This window comes from Manacus vitellinus, unplaced genomic scaffold (genome assembly GCF_001715985.3).
Source record: "Manacus vitellinus isolate BGI_N305 unplaced genomic scaffold, ASM171598v3 scaffold_2_pilon, whole genome shotgun sequence".
NCBI lineage: Eukaryota > Metazoa > Chordata > Aves > Passeriformes > Pipridae > Manacus > Manacus vitellinus.
This window is the reverse complement of record NW_021940208.1, coordinates 15675438-15701878: the sequence shown is the minus strand read 5'-3', so window position 1 is coordinate 15701878 and position 26441 is coordinate 15675438. Positions and strand designations below refer to the sequence as shown.

General features: G+C 39.3%; 1 protein-coding gene across 3 annotated transcripts in view; it reads left to right on the top strand.

Annotated features, from left to right (window-relative positions):
• ATP8A2 (ATPase phospholipid transporting 8A2) overlaps window positions 1-26441 on the top strand; it is a 295712-nt gene that overhangs the window by 184624 nt on the left and 84647 nt on the right. For 2 of the 3 annotated variants that reach the window (XM_018071397.2, XM_018071400.3), the window contains exons 29-33: window positions 2496-2618; window positions 3671-3749; window positions 7047-7108; window positions 7464-7520; window positions 11745-11852. In XM_018071397.2, the coding sequence (XP_017926886.2) occupies window positions 2496-2618; window positions 3671-3749; window positions 7047-7108; window positions 7464-7520; window positions 11745-11852 (429 nt within the window). The remainder of the gene's footprint in view (window positions 1-2495; window positions 2619-3670; window positions 3750-7046; window positions 7109-7463; window positions 7521-11744; window positions 11853-26441) is intronic. The other variant, XM_018071399.2, reaches the window with a different exon arrangement.

Genomic DNA, 26441 nt, shown 5'->3' with positions numbered 1-26441 from the left:
AATACCTTGAAAATAGATGATTAGCCTAATGTAACCTGCAATAAAGCTCTGCAGATTTTTAGATAGAATTTGATTTCCTCTTTCAAAGCATCTTCAGTCTTTTCTACCGAATATTTTGCTGATAGTTCATGTTCAAAATGTCCTAATCTTTGAGTTTTGATTAATTTTTTTTCTCTCAGACCCCATAAGAGTTAGATGCTCAGATAAGTGTCATGCAGATGCTTTGGGTTGACTCATGCTACATTAGGTACAGAAAGAGAAGTAGCATCACTGTGTAACCAGCATTTTTCACTTGAACCAAGGACAGGATGTGTCAGTTTGTGAGTGATTTCTGATTTTTGCCGTGGTCTGCAGAGTGCTACACTGTGCCTTATGACTATATTACTTTAATCAATAATATTATTTAATCAATCACATTAATTAAAGTCTGAAAGATCTCTGAAACCAAGTTTCATAGCATAGACCTGTGTTGGTGTTTGACAGTGTTACCTTTGTAATGTTACCGGTGAGAGGCCTGCTGCATGAATATATAAGTCATTAGGACGGTGTCACTATTGGAGAATCCTTTGGATTTCTCTTTGCAGGGAGGAAATTTAATTTTTTTCTTTAAGAAAACTCATTCCAAATATATGATAATACAGAAAAAGCCAGCAAATTATCACTGAGTAGTATTAATGGAAACACTTAACTTCTGTCACATTAATTTTAAAAATGATGACACAAACCCTCATATTCCATAAAATTTGATGCTCTTAGTGGAAGATATTTATTCAAGGATTTATCATTCCCTTGATTCTCTTCACCCTAATTTCCTGACTGTTACTCAGTCTCTGTCATTTGTATTTAGATATTTGCATCTATTATCTTTAAACCTCATTTGATGAATTTACCTACCCTACCTAAAGCTTCTGGATGAAACTCATCTTCTGTAACCAGTGAAGTAGAAATTAAACCTTGTTTTGTAAGCTTAGTATTTTCTAAAATTAGAACTGGTTGCGTGGACTCGTGAAGAATCAAGTGCTAGTAGGTTATTAGGGACTTCCACAGTTTGAAGGGGTTAGATTTTGAAGTGCTTTTAGATCTGTCATTCTATTCTGTGCAGATTAGCCCTTTATTTCATTAGTAGTCTCATTAAAATATGAAGTGTATGAAATCATAGTAGCATTATAATTCCTGATTTTGTACTGGTTCACGTGGGAGGTTTGCCTTCATAAACAGAACCATTGGAAGATTTACTTCAAGTGAGAACGTAAATGCCCCAATAAGCATAGGAAACCTGGCAAAATACATTAAAGCTGTATGAGAACATGGCCTTCTATGGAATATATTGGACCAGTGGTCTTTGTTTCAGTTCCCTACCCCCAGCCTGCTGCCATTTTCACCATCTGGTTTATCACTTTATGAGCAAAAGACACACAATTCCCTCTGGATCTAGGGTTGTAATTACCAATTCTCACTCGTCTCTCTTCCTGTGTGTTGTTCTTTGTCCCTGACTGCCAGCTCGCTCCTGGTGGGAACCACGACCCAACTTCTGCAGATACACATGCACACTTGAAACAGTTCATAACTCCAAGCTGTTTCTTAACCTCAAGAATATTTCTCAAACTGTTAAAAATATATGTATGTATAAGATTAGTACTGATGTTTCTGACATAAACTGTTAATGTGCAAGGAATTGAATGGAGTTTAGTATTCAGACTTCCACGGTGGTGTTATTTTCAGTCTGTGCCTGCACTGCAGACTGCAAGAAACACGGATACCCAAGCTGGCTTTAAATGAGCTGCCTCAGATCCTGGAAACACTTTAAGAGCAGCAATGTCAAAGTCAGTGGAGGCTAATTTACTCTGCTTCTGGCAAAGCGTCCTGCTGCCTCTCTTGGAAAGCTTCCGAGGCTTGGTCATCTAGGAGTCTGCCCATAGCACAGCCAGACATATACTGCAGTTAATTTGTTCCTATTGTTTCATGCCTGCCAGGGGAATCTCCAAAATACCATAATGCAGAATGGCCTTTGTTTTTCAGTAGATTTTTTTTTAAATGTGATTTCCGCATTTGCTTTGTCTGTAAACTTAGCTCTGATTAAATATATTACATATTTAATTATGGCAACAACTGTAGCTGTATTGGAACCCATTCTCATGGCTATTTTGTAAAAATACTTGTCTTTCCTTTGCAGTCTGATGTGTTTGACCCTTGCTAGCTTAACTGCTACATCAGAAAATAATGATACTTGACTTCTTGGGTTTGAGCTTATTGGTTAAATATACTAATTTTATTTCATGTTTCTTTTCTTCATAAGTCAATATTTGAGAGTTATGAATTGCTGAAATTCATGTTTGGACTTGTTTGGACTGCTTAAAATTGTCAAATAACATGTTAGGTAGTAGTGAGTCTTCACTGAAGTCTGGGAACTTTGCTGTTTTCTAGATAATGAAATATTATCTGAGATCCACTTAAAACTAATAACTGCTTTTAATTAGTATTTGCTTTCCTTGCAGATTTTCACAGCACTGCCACCCTTTACTCTGGGAATTTTTGAAAGATCATGTACTCAAGATAGCATGCTTAGATTTCCACAACTATACAAAATTACTCAAAATGCAGATGGTTTCAACACAAGGGTAAGGGAAAGTCTGTTTCTTTAAGAACAACTATGGGCATTCTTATTTTCTAGATTTTTCTTGTTAGAATATAACTTGTTTTCCACTGTTACTTCTGCTTTATGCTAGCCACTAAGATTAAGATTGTTCCATCTCCTAGTTCTTTTCAAGAACATTTTAATTTTCAAGAATTTTTAAATTAAATTTTAAAATAATATTGTATTATAAATAAGGATTTCTGCTGTGACTTCAACTGAAACTGGTCCTGAAATATCCATAAACTTTGATTCAAAGTAAGATTTCTATCAAAGTATGATATTTCAATTCACAACTGCTGATAAGTCATGGGTTTACCACTTCCAAAGGAACTGGATAACATTACCTGGATTTTATTTAATATACATGTTTTCATAACGCTCTCTGCTAGGGTGCTTTTTCACAGCTTTACTATACCTCCATTCCAGTAGTTCTTTTGGAAAATAAAATTTGAATTGGTTTATTTGGTCTTCTGACTTTTGAAGAACGCTTTTTACTTCATTTTGCGATTTAAATGCTGGAAAATGCCAGCATTTGGTATTCCATCTTTATTCCGAAACAAACACATCTAAATTTACTTCTGAATCAAGGAAGCTGTGCATTCGATTTATCTGAAGGCAAAATTGTAGAGTACGTAAAGCTCTAGTTTGTACAGAGCTGCTGTTATCTTAAAAACTATGGGGCACAAAGTATTTGTCCATTAAGAGAAAACTGAATCGATCTTTTAAAATCACTCTTTGAGGTAATTAAAGAAGGTTGACTCTGTCTGTCTGGTGTATTTTGATAAAGATGTTAAATTGCAAGTGTGCTTGCCTATTATCTTTTAAGTTGGTAGAATAAAACGATCAAACTGGACCAGTGTTTTTCTTGTGAAAAACCAGAAATTATAGGAGGAAATAGATCCTGCAGAATTTTAGGTATTTCACTTCAGGACAAACATTGTCCGATGCTAAACTACACAATGAAGTGTTTGTTAGGAGTTAGAGAGAGGTCAAGAGTTTTGGACTTTACTGATGGCTTGGTTTGTTTTCCCTCAGGTTTTCTGGGGTCACTGCATCAATGCCCTTATCCATTCCATCATTCTTTTCTGGTTTCCACTGAAAGTGCTGGAGCATGGTAAGGGCTTCTTTATTTCTTATGTCAGTAACTCATGTTCAGCGTTATAGAGCCAGTGTGTTTGCAGAACAGGGGGTCTTAACAAGTCTCAAGAAAATAATGCTGACAGACAGTTAGTAGTCTGTAGCTGCTGAACTTTGCCAGTTACCTAGTGGCTTTCAGAAATTATTCTAATTTAACATAGTTATTGTTCATATAGTGACTTTAATATGTGAAAAATGAACCTGTTGCTTTGCAGAAAGTTTTACCCAAATACTGAATAATGTCTTATAAAATGCCATTTTTTTTTTTTTTGGTAGTGGGTTGATACCTCAACTTCTAGCTGCATAATGTTCTTACAGCAGCTGCCTGACAACCATTTGCTTTATATCTTGTTGAACCTTTCCTATTCAATAATACAGTACTGTAAAAAGTAGGATGAAAGAGAGATTTCACTACTATTTAAGTCTTGTGGAGGAAAAAATGAATTGGCTGAAATGGAAGTAAACCAGATCAAGAGCCAGAGATATTAGGGAAATGAGACTTTTTGTTGTACAAATTAGTGTTATTAAGTCTTGCTTTTAATGAAGGGTAATGCAACTACGTGGTATTTCAGGGACCAGTAAATCCCACATGGTTCCTACCTATCAATATAGTTGTGTGGGAGGGAGGAACTGTGGGAAATCTGTTCTTTTACTGTAGTAAGAAGTAGGACTAGATCAGATGAGGAATTTAGGGATGATGATGAAGGGGATAGTATTTATCTAAAATAACAAACAATTTTTTCAAAAGTGAAACTCTTTCCTGGAAAACACTGATTTCAAGAAAAGCTTCTCAGGTCCAGGACGGATTAATTGGGGAGGAGTTCAAAGAAATGGAAAGGGAAGGAAGATGAATGCTTACATCAGAGGCATGATGGTAAAGATACTTGTGGGAGTCAGGTTCATGTTTCTCTATCTCGCTGAGTAAAATGTCAGTATCGTATCCTCAGTGGGAGCTTCACATGCTGTCTGATGGACCCTATAAAGAAGGGACTTCCCTTTCCTCTCTATGTGGACTGGGAGAAGGTTGAGTTTTGTGGGAGAGGAGTTTTTATGGTTGAGTGGTTTTTGTTTTGATTTGAGGTGTTTTATTGTTCTCTTTCACTGTTTTTATGAGAAATGTTAATCTTGAATAGCTCCTCTTAAAATCCAACTTCAGAAATTTCAGGTTGACTTCTGTAGTAGTAACAGCTAAGGAAAAGTACAAGTTTTGTTTTTTTCTTCTGTAGATATTTTCTGGTTCCTAAATAGATAATGTACTTTTCATTTCACCAATTAAAATTACAAGACCAAAATACCATCTCGAAGGCTAACTTTGAGTTCCTTCGAATAGGTTTGTTAGCTTGCTTTCCAAAGAAGAATGAATATTGAATTTTCAAGTTTCTTTGCATTTCCAAGTGCAAAAGGGATTTCAGTGCCAGAGACAAAAATGTGCCATTCACACTGGGACGTTTTTAACCTGTCAGGTTCCTTAGAATATGAAGTACATATAGACCATGAATGAGCACTTGTATAGTTTCAGAAATGAATGTTCACTGAGTGTCCTGCTATTCTCATTAACAGAAATATCATTCCTTTCAGGACTGCATAGCCTTTTAAAGTGAAAGGTCATGCAAATCACTGGAGGGGGGAAAGATGTTAACTTACTGCATTAAAATGTAACCTTAAAAAAATTGAGACTTAGAGCAAAATTTATTCAGTTACTTAAATGTGCACTGTGATGTTACACTAGAGCACAGCCAAGTCATTATGTCAGGTTATTCTATCAAAATTGATACATATTTGGGCATACCTTTTTCTTAATAAACTGAGACTTTTGGCATCAGTAGAGTTCAACAGGCATGGAGGACTGAATTCTGTAGTGCTCTTCACCTTTTCCATTGACACCAGAGGAAAGAGCAAAATGACAGTTTTTAAAACTTGACATATACTTGTGAATGATGTGGGAAATGCCTGACACCACACCATGTACTGCAGGAGGAGTTGGGGTGATAGAGATGCCTGTGGCTAGAAACCAAACCAGTTCCTAACCAAGCTGTCTCAGGCTTTACTCCTGTTCCAATGTTTGTGACTGGTCTATCTGCTGCTGTTTCTTAGTAGTTAACATTCAAAAGAGAAAAGCAAGCAGGGATACAGCAATTTCTGGAAAATGCTCACAGCCTGTCAATTCTTTGGAGACAGCCACGTGCAGCCATGGTAGAAGAAAAACAAAACAGGTAGCTTGGGTTAACTACACATACTAAATATAGAGGATTTTTTATCTGTAAACTGGGCAGAGTCTTCACTACAGAGGTCAGGGTGTCTGAAACGCTTCTTTATAGGCTTAAAAATTTACTGATCCTGGAGTACATGACCCTTCTTTAAGAATGTCAGATTCAGTTTTGCAAATAAAACTAACAAAATGGTACTGTCATAATATAAGCACACTGTGCTAGGCAGTATGTGTTTAGGAATAGGTCCAGGGTTTTATCTTAAGTGTTTTTCATCCCTGCTGTGCTTGTATTTCTCCAGCAGTTGTCTTAAAACCTGTGAAAATAGCAGTACTTATCATGCTTGAGTAATGCTTGAAAACTCCTGTGAGTTTAAGTTCACTTGGCGTTAGTGTGGCAGTCTAGTTTGTTTTCGTGGTGTTCCGGTTTTATTCCGCAAGGGCTAAGGAAGACGAAATGACATTTGAAGTATTGCCAAGGTTGGCCCTTGCACGTGATAGATTAACGTGTATTTACCCTTGTGCACACTTGACTAGAGAAAGGGTATGTGGAGGCTGAATACGGCTCTGTTACTGAATTAACTTCCCGTGAGATATTTTTGATGTTACATGTGTCCTTTACAGATAAAAGTTTTCTTCTTAATTCAGCTCTCTTTCACCACAAATCAGTTGGTGTTTTACTGGCTTTTTCGTCACAAGCACACAAATAATGAGTTTTATTAGAGGTGACAATAAGTAGTACAGAACAGACTGACAGAAAAATTGACACACATACCTTAGCTCCTAGAGGCAAATTATATGTTATACTCTGGCAAACATTTCCCCTTTTTCTAGGCCAGCTTCTGGCAAACAGGGCTATGGATATATGCTCTATCTGAGCATCATGTATGAGGCCTGGCTTAGCACAGCTTCTGCATTACCATTTTCTCAGCTTCTAAAAGTGCTTTTATATGTTCAAAAAGGCAAGGTTAGGACCAGCTGTTTTCTCCTGAAAATCTCTATGTTATTTAATCCATTCCGTTGATACACTAATGTAAAATGTGATAATGTTTATGTTTTTTTTTTCAGATGCAGTATTCACAAATGGCCAGGGAATTGACTATTTATTTGTTGGAAACATAGTTTACACTGTAAGTTTGTGTATCCTGGCAATTTTTGAATGGTAGAATTCTTTAGAGTCTTTTTTATACCACCAGAAAACTGTGTAAACCTGAAGAAAGTGTGTGAGTAAAGTAAGATCAAACTGATACCGTGTGCCTGATTTTCCCTCTTTCTTTTTAATTTTTTTCCCAGACATGCGCCTGCAATAGCTTATGCCTTGTCCTTCCCTAATCCCACACTGCCAAGTTCCTGTGTTGCTAGCTACCTAAAATGGTAGTAGCTTTTGAGATGTAAAGGGAAGATTGGGCCATGAACATCTTTGAATTTGAAAGTGTTAGTAATCAAGTTGTCTTTTTTCTTTTTTCTTTTTTTTTCCCCTTGCAGTATGTTGTAGTCACTGTTTGTCTGAAAGCTGGCTTGGAAACAACTGCATGGACTAGAGTAAGTGCTTTCCAGTATCTTTTATTTTATTAGCCCACCTTCCTCCCTAATGAGTATTAATGCAGAAAAGAAGTACTAAAAATCACTTGAGACTTCAGAGTTCTAATTGGATCTTTCATGTAAGGATAAACTGCTAAGCTCCCTAAGTACAGAATGTGAGACGAATGAACTCAGAGATCACACGATATGTGTGATGAAAAAGGACAGCCTGACAGAAGTGGGAAGAGTACGCTTAAGTGTATTGTCAACATCTCTACTTAAAAACGAGAAAATTTTACATGAAATCAACATACTACTGTAATTGCTTAAGGAAATAGATCTGTAGCTCCTTTAAAATTAATGCAATGGGGAACAAAAGGTGTCTGCCCACAGATACACAACTGGGCTTTGAAAACATCTTTGAACCAGGTAAAAAGAACTAGTGACTTCACATTGGTTGAGAGTTTTGTTTGGAAACTTAGTGTAATAAGGATGTTAGTTAAATACTGATGTTGATTCCCAGATTTGAGTTATTTACTTGCAATGAGTGAGGGCTTTGTTACTGATAGGTGACAGAATTCAGCAGGGCAGTGACCTCCAAAGAGTATGGGGGGATAGGAGAGGGCTTCTGTGTTGATGAACCTTCAACACCTTTCTCCCCTGCTTTCCCCCAGCCCCTCTGAAACACTCATTTTTTGATTCTGATCTAATCCCTGTTTCTTCACACCAGTAAGATACCATATTGGAATCTAGTTTTTGTGATGTACAAAGAAACTTTGCTGTTTTGAGGATGCTGTATATTCTCATTTTACCAGTTTCTTGGAGGGGCTTGGCTTACATCTTGTACCCTCATTGTTTTTGTTAGTTATGTTTTATTTCATTCCTCACAGAGGAATTAAAATCAATGAGATGATGTCTGTTCTGAATTTTAAAGATGAAATGGTATCTGTACAAGTTATTTAATTGTTGGGGAGATGGTAGTATTTTCTGCCTCATTCTCTCATCTGAAAATAAAATCTCTTCTTTTTTTCTGCTGTTGCTTATGAATCAGTTCTGTGTTGTGTACCAATGTTTTAAAATGCAAAAATATTTAAATTAGTCCCTCATGCACTAGAAGAGGGTATCCAAGTCTGCATTGGAGGCATGTTAGCCTGCTTAGATCCTGTCTTACTGTGATTTATTTGATGGTTTCTCCTCTCTCCTCTTCCCTTGGTAACTGGTCTTTTCAGTCACGGGGGGGGTAATCATGATGCCCTCTTTTCTAAACTTTTGTTTTAAAAGATACCATAGTGGTTAGTAGATCTCGGTGTTCTATAACACTGACATTTGATAGAGAAATTATTGTTATGCACAGAAAAGTAGTTGTGTTTAGAATCAACTTATCCTCTTGGAATCTTATGTTGGTTATAGTTATTGTTTCAGCTGAGTGAATCAACACACAGAGAATCTTTAGGTTACTTTAAGAGTATTAAATGTACAACCCAGAGTTAAGCCTCTTCTCCATCATCAAGTGGATTGTTTACAGGCAGTTTGTTCTTGAGAGTTACAGGGACACTGCCTCTTGGGAGAACACGATGGGTTCAGTGGAAAGCTTTAAATAAATAATACAGAGTCAAAGTGGTTGAGAGCATGGTATATCCAGTAGGTAGTGTGAAAGGAAAGGTTTTGGAAAAATGGTAACATGATGCATAACAAAATCTGCACATTAAAGTTACGTGGAGCAGTTTCATGTTACATGTTACCTATCTGGAATACTGCAGTAGGCTTTTTTCCAAACACTTACAGCTTTCTTCACTGCTTTATCACACTACATGAACTGTTTCAGATAAATAGGACACATGGCAGAGCCATATACTATGTCTGGGTTTTATGTGAGAACCTTAATTTCTTTTTTTCTGACTGTCATTCATTTAACTCATCTGATGGACTTGCTTCTGATTTGCACATGAATTCTCCAGGGTTAAATGGCAGAGATCAGTGGAGAATCAACAGTGAAAAGGTTGGTGGGGTGAGTGTATAAGGAACATCTTCAAGCAGGGCAAGGAGGGCTCTTCATGAATGCAGAAGCACTTTTAAAGGTAGAGAAGCAATTTGGGTAGATATAAGCATGAGCTAAGGAGATGATTGGGACAACCATGAGAAGAAGGTAAAGACAACATAAAATGAGCTAAGTCTGCTCAGCTGGAAAGGGTGAGGTGAAGAGCTGCTAAACTCAAAAACTGTCCTGCCAGCAGATTGCAAAGAAAAACCTGAGTGAGACAAAATAATTATGGCATTTCATTAGCATAAATAGACCTCCTACAAAATAAGGCTCTGTCTTAGGTTGGTTTCTCTGCTTGATTTTATTTTTACTGTTTTTAATCATAAAGTCTAGGAATCTACAGCTTGGAAGCATCGGTCCAAGCTATCCTGAGCCTTCTGTCCACTTGTTTGAGAGGAAGGCTGTGGCTTGAGGGTGTATCATGTCCTTTTTTGGAAAGCAGTGCTACCATTACATGGGACTGACTTTTCTTAAAGTTGAGTTCTTGCAGAAGCCTTGCAGTACTTCAGCTTTGGGAAACTGAGGACTACAGTTGTTCACTGGGGCAGGGCTTTTAGTCAGAATCTTGATGTGAATTGACCGTAGTTTTCATAACAGCAAGTAAACTGAAAGGATAAAATCCCTCTTCTCCTCCAAGTGTTTTAAAAAAAACAGAACCAAAAATACTTCAGTCTCTTTGTTTTCTTCATATTAAAACTGAATCAGGCATGAGAGGGTTTTTGTTTGTTTTATTGGTTGGGTTGGGGTTTTTTTGGTTGATTGTTTTGTTTATTGCAGGCTTGTTTGTAATGAAGTAGTTGCTGGTCTGATCTCCTGGGTGAAACAGAATAAATAGCAAAATTTGAAAACAAATCTTCCTGCCCACTGTGTGTCTCCAGGAAGGGGCCTATCCCATGTCCTGCTCATTAGCCCAGCAACTTTTAGGGTTGAACAAAATTCCACATTTCTGGGAGTGCCTAGAAGAGTGTTCTTTCCACTGCCCCTGACATTTTGCTGTATGAATGCTTCTAGTGTAAGGTGGCCTCTAGTTGGTCTCAACTATCTGCCAGTCTGTAGTGGTGCTGCAGACTCCTTGCTTGTTTGTTTTCACTGCCTCTGCTGGAGAAAGCTGTCCTTTCCAAGGATGTTAAGTGGTTCTAGAGTAGGACAAATCTTCTCCTTCTTCCAGAAGTTTGTATCTGTCTCACAGCAGGCAGAACACAGTACTCCTCAGACACTTCTTTGGTTCTCAGACATACTGTTCAAAAAGTCAACAGACACAGTCATCAAATAGAAAGTATAAAGCTGAGAACTGAACAAGCATGCTGTGTCCACCACAGCAACCAGTATGTGAATTCATTCCCATGTTCCTAAACTCATATGTAATTAGTAATTAAGATTTATGCAGGTATTTCTCTGAATTGCAGCCAAAGTCATCAGCCGCAGAAGTTGTTGGCACCCAAAAAAGCTGGAGCAAATAATGAGCTCAGTTGCTTGTTACAACTGAAATTACTGATACCATCCACTGCAGTGTAAAAGTAAAACAACTTAAATCATCCTGAACAGAAAAACAGTTTGGGCGTGTAGAAAAAATTACTTTCTTTAGTGCAACTGAGATGAAATCTGTGCTGGACATATTCTTGGTCACTTCAGAACTACTTTTATTTTCACTTAGTGAGTCTACAGACTAAAGAACCAGTAAAGATGTAAGCTGTGTTGCATATCTGTAAATCACTTAGATTACCTTTAAAAAAAAAAAGCAAAGTGGATCAGTAGATGTTAATTGTGGTAGTGTATTACATAGCACTGCATCTTCCTCTGTGAAAGGTGAGTGATGCATACAGCTTGCATGTGTACACTGCCATAAGGGATTTGTCCATGTGAATTTTGACCTGAGCATTTGAAAATTTCCACCTTGATTTATGTGAATCTGGCACGCAGGAACTAGATGAGAGAAATCAGAGTTCCAAGGAAAATCTGGTGGTTTTTTTGGAGCTCCAAATAAGATAGATTGGCTGAGAAGACTATCTGTCTGCCCTGTCGCGAGGCAGAGATTAAAGAGAGCTGCTTTATGATGTTTGAACAACCTGTGCCACTGGCCTGAAACCAAGAGCAGTAGACAGGCCTGAGTGAGACCGACAGAGACCTGAACAGGGAAACACTTGTAGGTTGGGTGAATGGAGGAGGTGACCTGTGTTGACTCTCCTTTCCCTGTTGCTTGACAGTTCAGTCACCTGGCCGTCTGGGGAAGCATGCTGCTCTGGCTCGTGTTCTTCGGTGTCTACTCAGCCATCTGGCCCACGTTTCCCATCGCACCAGACATGCTGGGGCAGGTCAGTACGAACATTTGGCTGGGTGGGGAGCTGCCCAACACAGCTCCCTGAACACTCACACAATGCTTGGAAAGGAATTGTGCTCTAATGAGAGTGCTTGTTCTTCTTTTTAACCTTTTCTTAATCCCTGCATTCATTTAGCTTAATCTCCTCATTAGAAGAGCTCTCTTTCTCCCCAGAAGTGACATCATACATGATTATGTGCACTGGGGATACTATATGACAATTCTCAGTTCATGTCGATAGCAGTGAGACTGACTCTTTCATTAGTGCCTTCCTGGTAAGATTTTGTGTGTTTGACTAAATATCATATTTATTTGTTGTTTTTTTTTTTAATCATGGATTCCTTCTTTTCCATATATTTTACTTTCATAGTGTTCTGTTTTTCCTTCATTAATTTAAAATAAATTGAATTTTCTTGAAAATCAGGTGAGGTGGTCAGAAGCAGAAGGGGAGCTGCTATGTTACTGATCCTTTTATATTACTAGAGGAATTCTGGATTTGTTCCTTCCACATCAGCTGAGTTCCACGTGGTGAAATTTTTCCATCAGTATTATTATTTCAACTCGTGGTGAGAAAATCAAGTTGCAAACCTGTCAAAGTCATTCAGGAGCCTTGTGCATGTTTAAAATAGGGGGCTACCATGAACAATTAAGGGCGTAATAAATGTAGGATAGTATGTTACTCTGTAGAAGTGGAACTGCTTTCAAAATTACCAGCAAAATGTATTTTGTAGTAAGTTTAGACTTTTCTTTAATGGAGAGATGCTGTTTATGATACAGAAAGAAGAAAAGCAAACTAATAATTTTAACAAATTAGCTAAATATGCTTAGATTGCCACCCTTGTACTACAAAATAATGATACAAAAGTCAAGTGATGGCAAGTCACTTAGAGATTTTTGAGGTTACTCCTGTGAGTTGGTATTCAACAAGAGTAGTCAGACATGATTTTTTTGCTGGTTCTAGCTTAATACATATTTTATTATCATGTGCCAAAACACTGAGGGTAATGGAGGCTATTGTAGATTTTCAACAGCTTTTTACAACAGAGACAGACAGCTGACAGGCTGGGATCAGCAAAGCCTGACAGACAAAGCCTCAGTTCTCTGACAGTATTTCATGGTGATCTTTATGTGTTTCACAGCAGATACAGCATTGGTAGCTCTAATTCACATTTTCATATATTGGGCAGAAATTTGATGTCGGTATCATGCAGAACCATGAATGACTTGTTTTCCACAGCAGACTTCTAGTGCTTCCACTATCATGTCAGCCTTCTAAAATTCAAACAATACGGTGAGCTGTTGCTTTATACAAGAAGGGTCAGGCTATTGGCTTTAGCTTGGTGTTTCTTCTTTTTTTCCCCCCAAAATAACTCTCTTTTTTGTTATTGCAACTTAAACAGAATTCATGTTGTGTTGGTCATCAACATTTGCTCCAACATATAAAACCACAGGTCTCAGAACAAAAGCTTCATGTTAATAAGGCTTTGGTTTTGCTTGAATGTTTTTAGAAAGTGTTTCTATTTAACCTTTGGTTTCATGGTCTGGTTTTCTGACACTGTGACTTGAGAAGTGATGCTAATATCTTGCCAAGATGAAAATAATGTAATGTACTTTTTTTAAATGAAGAACACATTTACTTTGACTGATAAAGTGTCTGCTCCAGTACTTGTGGAGTTATGCCCCTGGGTCAGTAATTATCAATCAAAAATGTTAAGAATAGGTCATCATTCTATGAAGATGCTTTTTGAATTCAAGCAGTCAGAAATAAGCTGTTGTATGGCTTTCAGTGTGTGCTGGGGGGATCAATATCAGTTTTCTTGTATCTATACCAACTTTCTTGTATTTTTGAGAGCAGGAGCAGCAGTGGAAGAATGTTGGGGTTTTGTTTCTTTTATCTTTTTGTAAAATCAGAGGAAGGTCCCAAGGTAAAGGGAGCTTGTTTACCACTTGCATTAACTCCCACAAAGTCTCTTGAGTAATCAGTTGCTGTCATGAAACTAGCTCGTGGTGAAATGAGCTGGGATTGTGCTAGGCTCTAGCCTGTAAAATGAGTTATGTTGCTGCTTCCCAGACTTAAGCAATTCCTTTACCCTTGCTGTCTTCTTCATTTATAAGTAAACAAGGTATCTTAAAAGCTTTAATTTTGTTTTAAATCTTGCCAGTATGTTTATCTTCAACTAAAATGAACTCCAGGATATTTTAGACCCTCATAGTATGCAAATCCAATAGCACTCAAAGGGAGCTGATTTTAACTGTAATACTCATCTAGCATTTGGGCCAGCCAGGAGTCTGTGCTGTCAGTAGGAGGCATAGGAGGTGCAAAACATTTTGTTCTGTCCATTCACGAAATGTCAGAGGGGAGCCTAAGCAGACTTTTAAGTATGTTAAAAGACACTTTTTTTCTACTGGGGTTTACTAAACTAAGTTTGCACTAAGTATTTCTTTATCTTGCCCATAGCATCTTGAGCATTCTCACAGGGAAGATAATACCATTTTCCCTCCTTGAGGGCAAAGGGAAGCAACTTACTTATTCTCTGTCGTCAAAGAGTCAATATATTTCTTCTGTTTCCCCTACAATATTCATAATGGAATACATGTGGCATAATAAGACAAAACCCTGATTAAAATCTCAATAGTCCTTGATAGAGGTTTTCCAGTAGTATGACATCTGGAAGTAAACTCTCTGGCTCTTTTGGGGGAACCTTTTCAGAATGCAATTTTTCTTTAGTAGTATAAGCAATAATAATAGAAGAGCAAGGAAGCCTTCTGGTAGCTCTCTTGGCCTTCCTGAATATTTGCACTTTTTCAAGTGAAGTTCTTTTTATAATTGCAGAGAACAGTGACACTGAAAAAAGTTGATGCCTTTTTTTATTGTCTTGCCTTTGGAGCTAAGATACTTTAATGGAACTTACTGCTTTTGAATGGGCATTTCCAGATGACAATATTTTGTACAATATATGAATCCTTTCCCACCCTTCTGTAGTTATGACTTACCACCACAGATTGTTGAAAACAGGTAGATGTCTGCGTTTTTAAAAAGCTACCTACTTTGATTAAGATTTGATTTGATTTGCTTAAGATTACCTACTCATTAATTATAAGAGGCAGTACAGAAATGTACTGCTCTGAGGATGTGACTGCCTTTTTAATGATCGTTTTCATGAACTTTTGGGGCATTTAGCTCATAACCCAGTGATATTTTGTTGACCAGCACATTAGCCATAGTTCTGCCCTCTTGCAATCTTGGGTATTGTGTTTGTTTGCCTAGGGATGGGGATTTGGTGTCCTGAAGGGAACAGTGAGCGCTAACAATTGTGCTTATTTCTTGCATATATCATATACATGGTGTGTGAGATATTCTGCTTGTATTCTGTTGTGTGGATTTCTTCATAGGAATTGAAGCATACTTTAGGTTTATGGGAATAATATTGCACTGTTTAGGATCAAAGTCTCTCTGTAGGTATTGCCACCCACACACATACCTAAATACCTGTACCTGAAAGTGTGTACAGGAAGGAGGATGTTATGACAGTGATCATGCTTTGAGTCTTGATTTAGATGTTATTTGAGATAAGAAAAACAGATTTCATCATTCCCTGCCTTGAGCTGAAATTTTTAGTGTTTTAAGGGAGAGTGGGGTTGGCAGGGAAGGGATGTTGCCATCACCCCTCTGAAGCATCTGCTGTTGTTGATGATGAAAAGACTGCTTCTTAGATGTGATTTTTTTTTTTTTTACAGTTTATTTACCTTAATATAAGTGTTGTGTTTTGTGTTTGCCTCATTAGTTGTTGTTACCATTAAGGAAATTTCTTTAGGAAGATGAGTATCAGTCTCATTCCCCCTCTGCCTAGAGGAAAGGGGGTAGAAGAGGGGGAGTTTTAATCTGATTTTGAAAGGGTCGTTATTGTGGTTATTCTACAGTACAGGTTAATGTTCCTAATTTTTTTTGACATTTGCTTTAAGCTGTGTGTGGTCATATCAGAACTGGGGTTTAAGAAACTTTTTGTGTTTGAAACCCGTTATCTTGATCTCAGGACGTCAGGAAGCCCATCTTATCAAAACCTCATGGCTGGAGGTTTTGAAGTTGGAGCTGCTGCACTTCCCAGTTACTTTTATACACCTGTAGTTGAGAGAAAACTCATCAAATCACAGTCCAAATAATTGTACCACCAGCATAGTGGAAACAACTCTGTGTAAGAGCCAATTTCATAACTGTAATGACAGGTGTGCTTTTATTTGCTAGTGCTCTTCACATCCTAGACAGAAGATATTTCTTGATTTTTCCAGCTGAACTGTCAAATTCTTGCTAGGTTATTTGTCTGCTTATAAAGACTTTAAAGAAGCTGTGCATGAGCTTTACCTGGATTAAAGGTGATTTTTAAAAGGTCCCAGTAATGGAGATCCCATGTAATGTGACAGTAGCAGGATTTGCTTGTATTAATGGTTTGTTAAGAAAACGTTTATCCCTCCTTTAGCAAAGCTTCCCATTCCTCTGTGTATGGCATTAGCAAGACAGGTTTCCCTTGAGTGGTGCACTGTTGTTGGCTTTTGAGGGATGGAGGTGATGTAGATGATGGGATGGACTCTGGTTGCACAGTCGGTTTTGTAGTTGGCCTTGAGTCTGAAACTCTCAAAAATCTTTCTGGTTGAGTTCTTACTAAAGCGTGTGAGAACTTCATGGGTTACTAGACTTGGAAATAACACAAAGCAAACCCAAAAAATCCTGAAGGCGAGATAATCATTATTGCAGTGTAATAAACAGGTTTCACATTACTGCTCTTTCAAATCCACACTGCAAAACTGACAGCTTAATGTACATTTTCGTGTTTTCCAGAACATTTTTGTCTTTCTCTCTGCATTTGAATCTTTTTTCCAGAGGTCTCAGTTGTTGTTCTTTCTGACTTCTCATATTTCTGCAGTTTGGTGCTAGTTAGAAAATTGGCTGTTCTGATTGTGGTTTGTTTGTCTGCAATTGGTTGCACATTACATTGTGGTGTCAATGTTTTGGTTGGTGAAAATGCTTCATCCAGCTGTTATGTGCAAATCAGACTTGGCCTGCAGACTGAGGTCCTTAATGCCTGCTGATCGTGTTTGTTTTTATTATTATGCACAGAGGTCTCCATGGCACTTGATGTGGTTTTGGAACTTTTTCTGCTCTTTTGGACTAGGCTCTGAGCAGGCAAATTAGACTAACGAAGCATGCATATATTTTTAAGCATCTGTTGAGGGAGTGGGTTTGTTGTTTTTGTGAGCCACACATGGCTTTCAGAAATTAATCTCTCACTTCTAGATCTCTGGCATGGTCTTCTACTATGTCATACAGTGCAAAGATGAAAAAATTGAGATAAATGAATGTTTTAATAAACCCTGAATGTGAAACTAATAGATTAAGCATGCTTATTTTCTGGAGACAAATCCCCCAAAACATCCCCTTTACCTATTTGGCAGCTCTGCAGCAAACCTGTCCTAAATATTTCTAAAAGATGTCCCAGACTTAATTTCTCCTTAGAAAATATTTTATGAAGACTTTAAAGCAGGACTGTATAGGTAGCTGAGTCCAGCACTGTGCTGGCATTTCCTATCTAGAGCCATGTGAAAATAGGATTAAGCCATGATGGTAAAAACTCATTCTGGTTTGGGTACTGGCAGTGCAGAGCAAGGCGGTCAGCTGGCCTTTAGACTTCTCTGAAGTCTTCGTGTTTCTCTGAAGTCTTCAAGACTTCCATTTTGATTCCTGCCCTGCAGAAGAGCTGTGGCTGGCAGGTGAGTGTGTTAGATGGGGGAGCAATAGGAAAGGGAGTGGTTATGAGTGGTTACCCCGGGGTTGCACAGATGGTGCATAAGAGGTCAGCTGTTTTTCCTTCAGTGTACCAGTATAATCTGGATGCCAGCCACACTGTCTGGCCAATGTCTGTTTGGAGATCAGGTAGCCTTAACAAGTTTAAATGCTGCTCAGTAGCTTAAATAGAAATACAGAACATTTACACTTCTGTGTAATTGGCTGATTATCCAGATTTACTGGCTTTGGACTGGGGTGTAGCGGTGTCCAGGAACAAGCTCCTTCACTCAGGATAGAATTATCATTCTATGGTAATGGACTGTGCTTCAAAAGTTGCATCTTTTTTCAATTTGGAGTCCAGTGTTGCCTCACGTCCTTCAAAATTTCCCCAAATTGCTTTTTTCATATGTTAAAAAGTAGCAAAGCCTTGTTGCAAGCTTGTGGAAAGATGTTTGGAAGATATCCTATTCCGTATTTTCTTAATTAGAAACAGCTGGCTTTTAAATAGAGAAGAGCAACTACTGTATTGTACGAGAGGCAGTGTGTACTAATACTCGTCTACAAAAAAATTCTGTGTTTTGAGCCCCATTGACAAGCAAGAACAAACTAACAATGTATGACTTGCCGTACTGGATCAGAGCATTCCCGATGTAGGCTGTGTTCTGCATTAGAAACATAAGGATAAAAACCAAACAGCTCTGCAGTGTGGGTTTGTCATGTATGACAAGGGTTTGTGTGCATCTTAGTAAGAAAAAACTTTTTTTTTCCTGTTGGATAGCATAACTGAACAGTAGCCAAACCGTTTTTATGTCTTTTATGAAGCACTCAGCCTCTGTGGGATCTTTTGCAGATGGGCTTTGTAGGCTAGCAGTGTGCTACATGGTGGGGTGGGTAGGGTGGGCTGGAGGGCAGTGCAAGAGGCTTCGTAGCCAGGAGATTGGATCTGCCTCTGCATGCATTCACTATGGAGCACTGCTGTATGAGCTTGTCATGTGTGGGGATCGACCGCATTTCCAGGCGGCGTGAAGGAATCAAGCAATATCCTCTTCCTATGCGGAGGTTACTGCCTAAATGGTCTGAGATGATGAGGAGAGGCAGGAGAGAGAGGACTTAAAAGTAGATCAATATGCTGCTATTCCTATAACCTGTAGGACAGAGAGAGAGGAAGATGGTAATTGTGTATGTAAGTTGGTTTTTAAAAGAGTATTTAAACTCATAGCAATGAAGTGGTTGCTCCTTTCGAAAATAAGAGGAGTGGCAGATGGGATCTATTTCAGAGGGCAGGAGGTGACTGTCTGTGAGTTGGAATTAGTGGTTTTATGGCTTTCTTTGGTCACACTTAAGTCACTTTGTTTTCTGATGGATGCAGGGAAGCCCAGATAGCAGATATTTGGGGGTTGGTTGGGGTCGTTGTTTTTACCTTCATTCCTTGGGGACAGAAGGGTCATGTTATGTTTTCCTTTGAATTTACATGTTATAAAGGGGATATTTTTTGTGGAAGATTTTTTGTTTGTTTTGCTGAATTTGTGCTCCATGCCACTGTTTCTTTCCTGCCCTGCATTTTTGTAAGAGACAAACATAACTATTTCACATGGGAAAATATTTCCAGATCAATTTGAAACATACCTTTATTCCCTTTCCTCCCTACAGTATACATTTCATGAGATCATTTTTTCCCCCAATTGTATTATGTCAAAATTTGATCCAAAAAGCCCTGAGGAGTGGAAATGATCTCTCTTATGTTGTTCTAAGGCAAACGTTGGTACACAGGCTTCAGGAGTAGTGAGGCTGGGAGGACTACAGCCCTTCCAAATACCCTGCCCACTGCTGTGTCAGCCAGTACAATCTGTCCCCTACAGCTTTCCTGTTAACTCGAGAGTTGACGGCAGTGATGTTGTGTTGCCTCTCTACTGGCAGATGTGGTAGGCAAAAAGCAACTCTAATCTGAATGCAGTGACTTCTGAGAGTGCCTTTGGGCTTTGGAGTCTGTGAAGGAAGTCAAACTGCACCTCTTTGGCTTGTAGTGCGTAGTTTCTCATTTGGGTATTTGTAGCACTTGAGGTGGTGTATCTATACCAGTAACCTTGTTGGAAGGTGTAGGAAAGAGACTGTGGAAGAGTCACAGTGTTATAAAAGTGGCATGTACACAGGTTTCCAGGGAGCTGCACTTTCTTTAGATTAGTACGTTTCAGTAGGATTGATAGGAGTAAAGAACAGAATAATACAGATGTTGTCCATAACATAATGCCTGAAGTGTGGAAGGGCCATTCATGATTAGATGTGCCCCCATTGGTCTCTGTAGCATAAAACCCAACAACAGCACTTCTCAATAGCTTGATGTTGTTAAGCAGGTTTCTTCCTCAACTAAGAGCTGCAGCCTCTTGCTAAGCATCTTGCAGAGCTCCATCTTGCAGCTTTGGTCATATCTCCCTTTTCCAGTATATGACTGAAGGCAATTTCATGCTTACTGTAAGTCAGCAAGCCAGTGCAGAGAAAGCTTGGACAGTAGTGTTGTCACACACAAAAGACTAGCAAGTATAAACATCCTTTTTCTGTAGTGTGGGAGTGCTTTATGGAGAATGCTGGGGAGGAGAAGGAAGGATTCGGTACAGAGGCTGAACATTTAGAATAATAGTTAGAATTGACCCAAAATGGGTCAGTTTTTGTTTTGAATAAAATATTCCAAATTCATGGTGTCGAACAGCATTTTTTGTTTCTCTAAGTGTACTACTTACTACTTCTTACTCTGCTCAGTATCTGGGAGGTGCCCGTCGCATCCAAAGAAATGAGCCAGAACAATATTTTAGGCAATATTTGTTTTCTTCATCTCATTCTCTCAAGTGATGGACTTGTTTAGATTGAAACATTTTCAATTTCTCATTTTCAGAAGGTTTCTGGGAAGGGAGAGAATGAACACCTACCAGACATCAGTTCCACCTGTAATAGTCTGTGAGCTGCACCAATACTGAGCAAAGGAGATGCTGAGGGAGTGGGATTCTTAGTTGGAAAGAGAGCAAGGAATAGAAAAGGTAGAATGAAGAAACACTGGTTTTAAAGTTTCCACACCGTACTCAGTTCATTACTTGCCATTACATGGGTGTGCAACATGTGAGTGACTGACTCTAAGACAAGATAATATGGTTAGCAGAGTGTCATTTGAGATGTTACAAAAAATGGCTGTCACCTTTGCAAGGACTTCCTTTGTGGAGTGTTTTGGAGTAGGCATCTAGGTAAACATCTGAAGGGTTTTCTTTTGGTATTTATTAGTCCTCTGGTTCCTGTATCTGTCCATGTAAGCCGTTACTTGCACTATGCTATCCAGCAGTGCGTATACATTCAGTAGAACTGCCAGTGTTAGGCATTTCATTTTCATGTGTGGAATAAATATGCTTGTTATGGGGTTCTGAGAGAATTTCTAATAAAGATGTACCAAAAGGAATGTTTTTAGGCCATTTCTATTTCAGAGAAGTATGAAGAGTACCCAGTTCAAGCTTCGCTTCAACAGAAGCTGCATTCAGGGAAAGTCTTTCCAAATTCAAGTGACATTTCCCCACTCTGAAACAGAAGGAATTTCTTTGATAGTGTTACACAGTTGGCTTTCATTGTGCTTTTATAAAACTGGATACCAATATAAAACAATTTGTAAAAAATGGAGCAGGGAGAAGTGAGTATATGGAGTAACAAGATGGTTATCTGGTGGGGAGCAGAACAACTAGAAAAAACATTCCGTCAATCAGTTTTTCTTAGGTGCCTATAAAAAGTGCTGTTGTCATTTGGGGTTAGGGAAAATCTCATTGAGTTGATGGGTCTCATCTCAGCCTTAATGTTCATTCAGAATGTATGTGAAGAACAGTTGAACCCTTGAATCACTGGCATCCTCACACAGACCAAAAGGTGTATGAAAGGAAGCCACAAAATCTGAAATGTTTTCTAAGGACTCAATTAACATTTAGCAACAAGTTTATTTGATATCAGCTATGTGTAAGGGAGAAAATATTACTGAGGAGTGTGGAATTATATCAAAAAGTTGGAAATAGCCAGAGAAGGGACTGAGAGGGAACTTCTAAGTAAAATTACTGACTGAATTTAGGGTTAGAACTGTGAAGAGTAGGTGTGGTCTGTTAGAAGTCAGAAGTTTATCATGTTTAAGTGTTTATCATGCTTTTTCTGTGCAAGCAAGCAGAATTGTTTAAAGCCATATATATTCTGCATCAGCTTCTAGTGAAAGTGGCCTGCAATTACTCAAATTTAACCAAGTGCTGGCTGTCATGGGCAAGGCAAAGTAAATGACAGCCTCTAGTGGATCTGAATACCGTGGTTTATTTCAAGACCAGAGAGATTAGTACTCCTACCCTGTTTAATTATTCTCATTCGCATCCTCCTCGTACACTGTTATGTTTCCTAGGTCTTGACTTGTCATCCCTGCAGGGAGGTCGTTGCTGGCCTGGAAAGCTGGGCAGAGAGTTGGGTTGGTTCCTGCTGTGCCACTGCTGTCAGTGTTGACCACTGCAAGTGTTGCTGGTGAAGGTCCCTGGCCGTACCTCAGCATTCGTGTTTATGCATGTTCCTGTTCTCTGAGATCTTCTGCCACTTCCAGGATCTTTCCTGCAGCCAGCATCTTCATATTCTTTCCAGACATTCTCCTTCATTTTTTTCTTAAGACAGTCACTTCTTTTTCATGGACCTTTCTTTGTGGCACGGAACTCAAAATACCTGGTTTTCCTCATATAAAAAGTCTATATGCAGTAGCACAGAACATGATCAGCCTTGTAATTCGGAGTAGCATCTCATAACTCTCTTCTAGTTAGAGGATTCAGGACATGCCACTTCTGTTTATTCCAAATGTTACCAATTTACAACCAGCCTGTGCCAGCTGCAGCTAGAGCAGGTTTCTGCTTGGTTGTTCAAAATTTCAGTTTGAGTGTTGAAAGATGCACACACGCCCTCCCCCAGTTCTTTACTGCCTTGAAGCTTTAATAAAGTCATAGAGTCATAAAACCATTAAGGTTGGGAAAAAGATGATAGAGTCCACCTATTAGCCCAGCACTACCAAGTCCACCACTAAACTATGTCCCCAAGTGCCACGTCTGTATGTCTTTTAAATACTTACAGGGATGGTGACTCTACCACTTCCCTGGACAGCCTGTTCCAATGCCTGACCACCCTAATAGTGAAAAAATTTGTCCAAATATCCAATCTAAACTTCACCTGGCACAACTTGATGCCATTTCCTCTTGTCCTTATTGCTTGTTACCTGAGGCAAGAGACCGACCCCCACCTCACTACAGCCTCCTTTCAGGCAGCTGTAGAGAATCATAAGGTCTCCGCTGAACCTTCTTTTCTTCAGACTAAACAACCCCAGCTCCCTCAGTCACTATTCATAAGACTCATGCTCCAGACCCTTTGCCATCTCTGTTGCCCTTCTCTGGACTCGTTCCAGCACCTCAATGTCTTTCCTGTAGTGTGGGGGCCCAAAACTGAGCATAGTATTTGAGATGTGGCCTCATCAGCGCTAAGTGGAGTGGGAAAATCACTGCCCTGGTCCTGCTGGCCACATTGTTGCTGATACAGGCCAGGATGCCATTGGCCTTCTTGGCTACCTGTACACTGTGCTGGTTCATGTTCAACTGTCAACAAACACTGCCAGGTCCTTTTCCACTGGGCAGCTTTCCAGCCACTCTTCCCCCAGCCTGTAGCACTACATGGGTTGTTGTGACCCAAGTGTGGGACCCAGCACTTGGCCTTGTTGAGCTTCATACAGTTGGCCTTGGCCTATCAATCCAGGCTGTCCAGATCCTTCTGTAGAGGCTTCCTGCCTTCCAGCAGATCAACACTCCTACCAAAGTTGGTGTCATCTGCAACCTGGCTGAGGATGCACTCAATCCCCTCATCCAGATCACTGATAGAGAGATTAAACAGGGCTAGCCCCAGTACTGAGCACTGGGGAACATCACTGGTGACCATCTACCACCTGGATTTAACTCCATTCACCACCACTCTCTGGGCCCAGCCATCAAGTCAGATTTTTACCCAGGGAACAGTGTACCCATCTAAGCCACACGCAGACAGTTTCTCCAGGAGAATTCTGTGGGAAATGGTATCAAAGGCTTTACTGAAGTCCTGGCAGACAAGATCCACAGCCTTTCCTTCGTCTACTAAGCAGGTCACCTGGACTGTTTCCTCTCGTCTGTGTTATATTTCCAGCAGACATCTGGTAGGTTGAAATCTCCCACAAGAACAAGGGCTGACGATCATGAGACTTCTCCCAGTTGCTTATGAAATATTTTGTCTGCCTCTTTATCGCATTTGGGTGCTCCATAGCAGACTCCCACCAGGATATTTTCCTTGTTGACCTTTCTCCTGATTCTTACTGATAAACCCTCAACCCTGTTATCATCATCATCAAGATCTAGACATTCATAATGCTCCCTAACATATAAGGCTACCCCACCTCCTCTCTTTCCTTGTCCGTCTCACCTGAAGAGCTTATAGTGATCTATTGCAGCACTCCAGTTGAGTCATTCCATCATGTTTCCAGTTTTCCTGCTATGCGATGTTTTCCAGCTTGTCCTCTTTGTTATAGGTATATAACATGGTGTATATATATACCATGCTGTAGGTATTGGTGTAAATGTACTTCCATTGGGCTAATGAGCCTACCAGCTTTTTGGGGGGAGAAGCACTATTTCCTGTGTGACCATTCTCAGAAGCTTCTATGGTTTCTAGCACATCAATAACCCTTGCATTTTTGCTACTTCATGGGTCTCCATCCCTTACCTCCACTGAGATGTCAAACCAAAGAACCTAACTGAAACATTGGCGTGCCACCCCCAGACTTATATTTAGCGAGACTGGTTTTATCCCTTTCCCCCTTCAAATCTAGTTTACAGTTCTTTCAGTGAGATCTGCTACTTGTGCAAAGATCCTTTTCCCTCTGTGAGGCAGTTGGAGCCTGTCTGTTGCCAACTATGTTCTTACATGTTGCTGGTGAAGTGCTAATCTAGCAAATGTATATATCATTAAAGGTTTTATTCCTTTTCTCTAACACTCTTCCACTAGAAGTATATGCCTTTTGTTCTAAGCCTTTCACACCTTGTGTAATATACACAGTATGTGAGAGATACACACTGTACAGGGTGATAATAGAGGGGAGAATGGACTTTGTTAGTCACATGGATGTGAATATTTGGACAAATTTTTTCTGCTCTGTTTCTGCCATAACACGTTGGAAGCACTGCATTGGTCTGCATTAGCAGCGTAACAGAAGTTTCCCGTGTGTGATGTGTCCATACAGTGCTTATAGGGCTTGTTTATGGTGGGAGCCCTTATGCTATGAGTGCAAAATTTCAGATTTCTGAGGGCAGAAATGGGCTGGAGACACCTGTAGAAATGACTTACTAAATATAGTGTGTGAACATTAATGACTGTAAATACATTGTAACATCTGCTGCTCTCATCTGTTGCATCAGAGCTCTTCCCAAGGCTGGGTCTTCAGGAGTGATTAAATGTCGAAGTTTATTGCTAAACTGACAACTTGGATTGCACAAAGCAAATAAGTTCAATTTAACCTTCTGGATACTCATCAAGGGGATCCTGGGCTTTCCATAAAGTAGTACTCTGTAAGCAGGCATGTACAAGTCTATCAACTTGAATGTGTCTGCAGTTTTTTACACCAGTAAAAATCACTTCAGATACTGCTCTAAGACAGACTACAAGAGGGGTTGTGTGTGAGAAAGAAATGTCAAGAGGGGCAAAGAGAAACAAGAGCTGTGGAGGACATTGCCTGAGTTATATTGTGCTCATTAATTCAATTTGAGGCAGGAATGTGTGTAAATAAACCCTGGCAGCTGCAGCAGCTCTCATTTCTGCAGGGCTTTGGCAGGAATGCAGAGGCCAATGGATATGAAATCCTGGCTCTCTTTTGAGAAATTGCAGGCAGACAGCTCAGCAGCCAGGAGAAAGAACAATCTAAGATTTACTGAGAAGACGTAATCACTTTAAGCAGACTTGAAGAGTGTGGAGTTTCAGACATGCAGATTTGGAGGTAAAATTAGTGCAGACAAAAACTAAGTCATTGGAAAACCATGGGGCTTACCTAATTCTCCTGGGTTAATGGCATTATTCATGTTCCAAATATCCAACCTTAAAATATGGAGCATGAGAACTGTAGCTGTACCATTCAGTGTCTTCAGAGTAACCTGAGTCTGGGTTTTCAAAAGCAATTGTCTGTAGGTAGTGTAGGTGTTTGTGCTATGTCCTAAAAGTCAGATATACTGACCATATTAAGTAAACTGGCTCATGTCCCAAGGAGTTTAGTCTTTGGTCCTCTTCCTGATGCTGGATCCCCACAAGTGCCTGTAAGAGCATTCCCATCACTTCACATGGTCCCATAATGTATGCCCCCACCAAAATATTCAGAGGACAGATATCTCAATGGGTCCTGCAGAGCCAAGGATGAGAAAGGGACAGTTCTGCAACCTTTAACAAGCAATGATGGATTCTCAGATCAGTGGATTTTTCAGCTGTATTTTTTTAAATAGTAGCAGTTGCTACTTGTCTGAAACTTATTTGAATATGAGCTTGATATGTCAATGTTACATTTAAAAAATTTAAAAAACCCCAAACACAAAACCCCAAACAATGTGAAGAGTCCCTGACCAAAGGAGAATGCTTGGTTTTGCTGGCTTTAATCTAGAATTTTAAATAATAATGCCACCTAAAACTAAAGCAGTTTGAATTTTAAAGGCACCCAGATGAATGTTTTAATAACAGTGTTAGAGGTAACTATTAATTGATTATATTTTA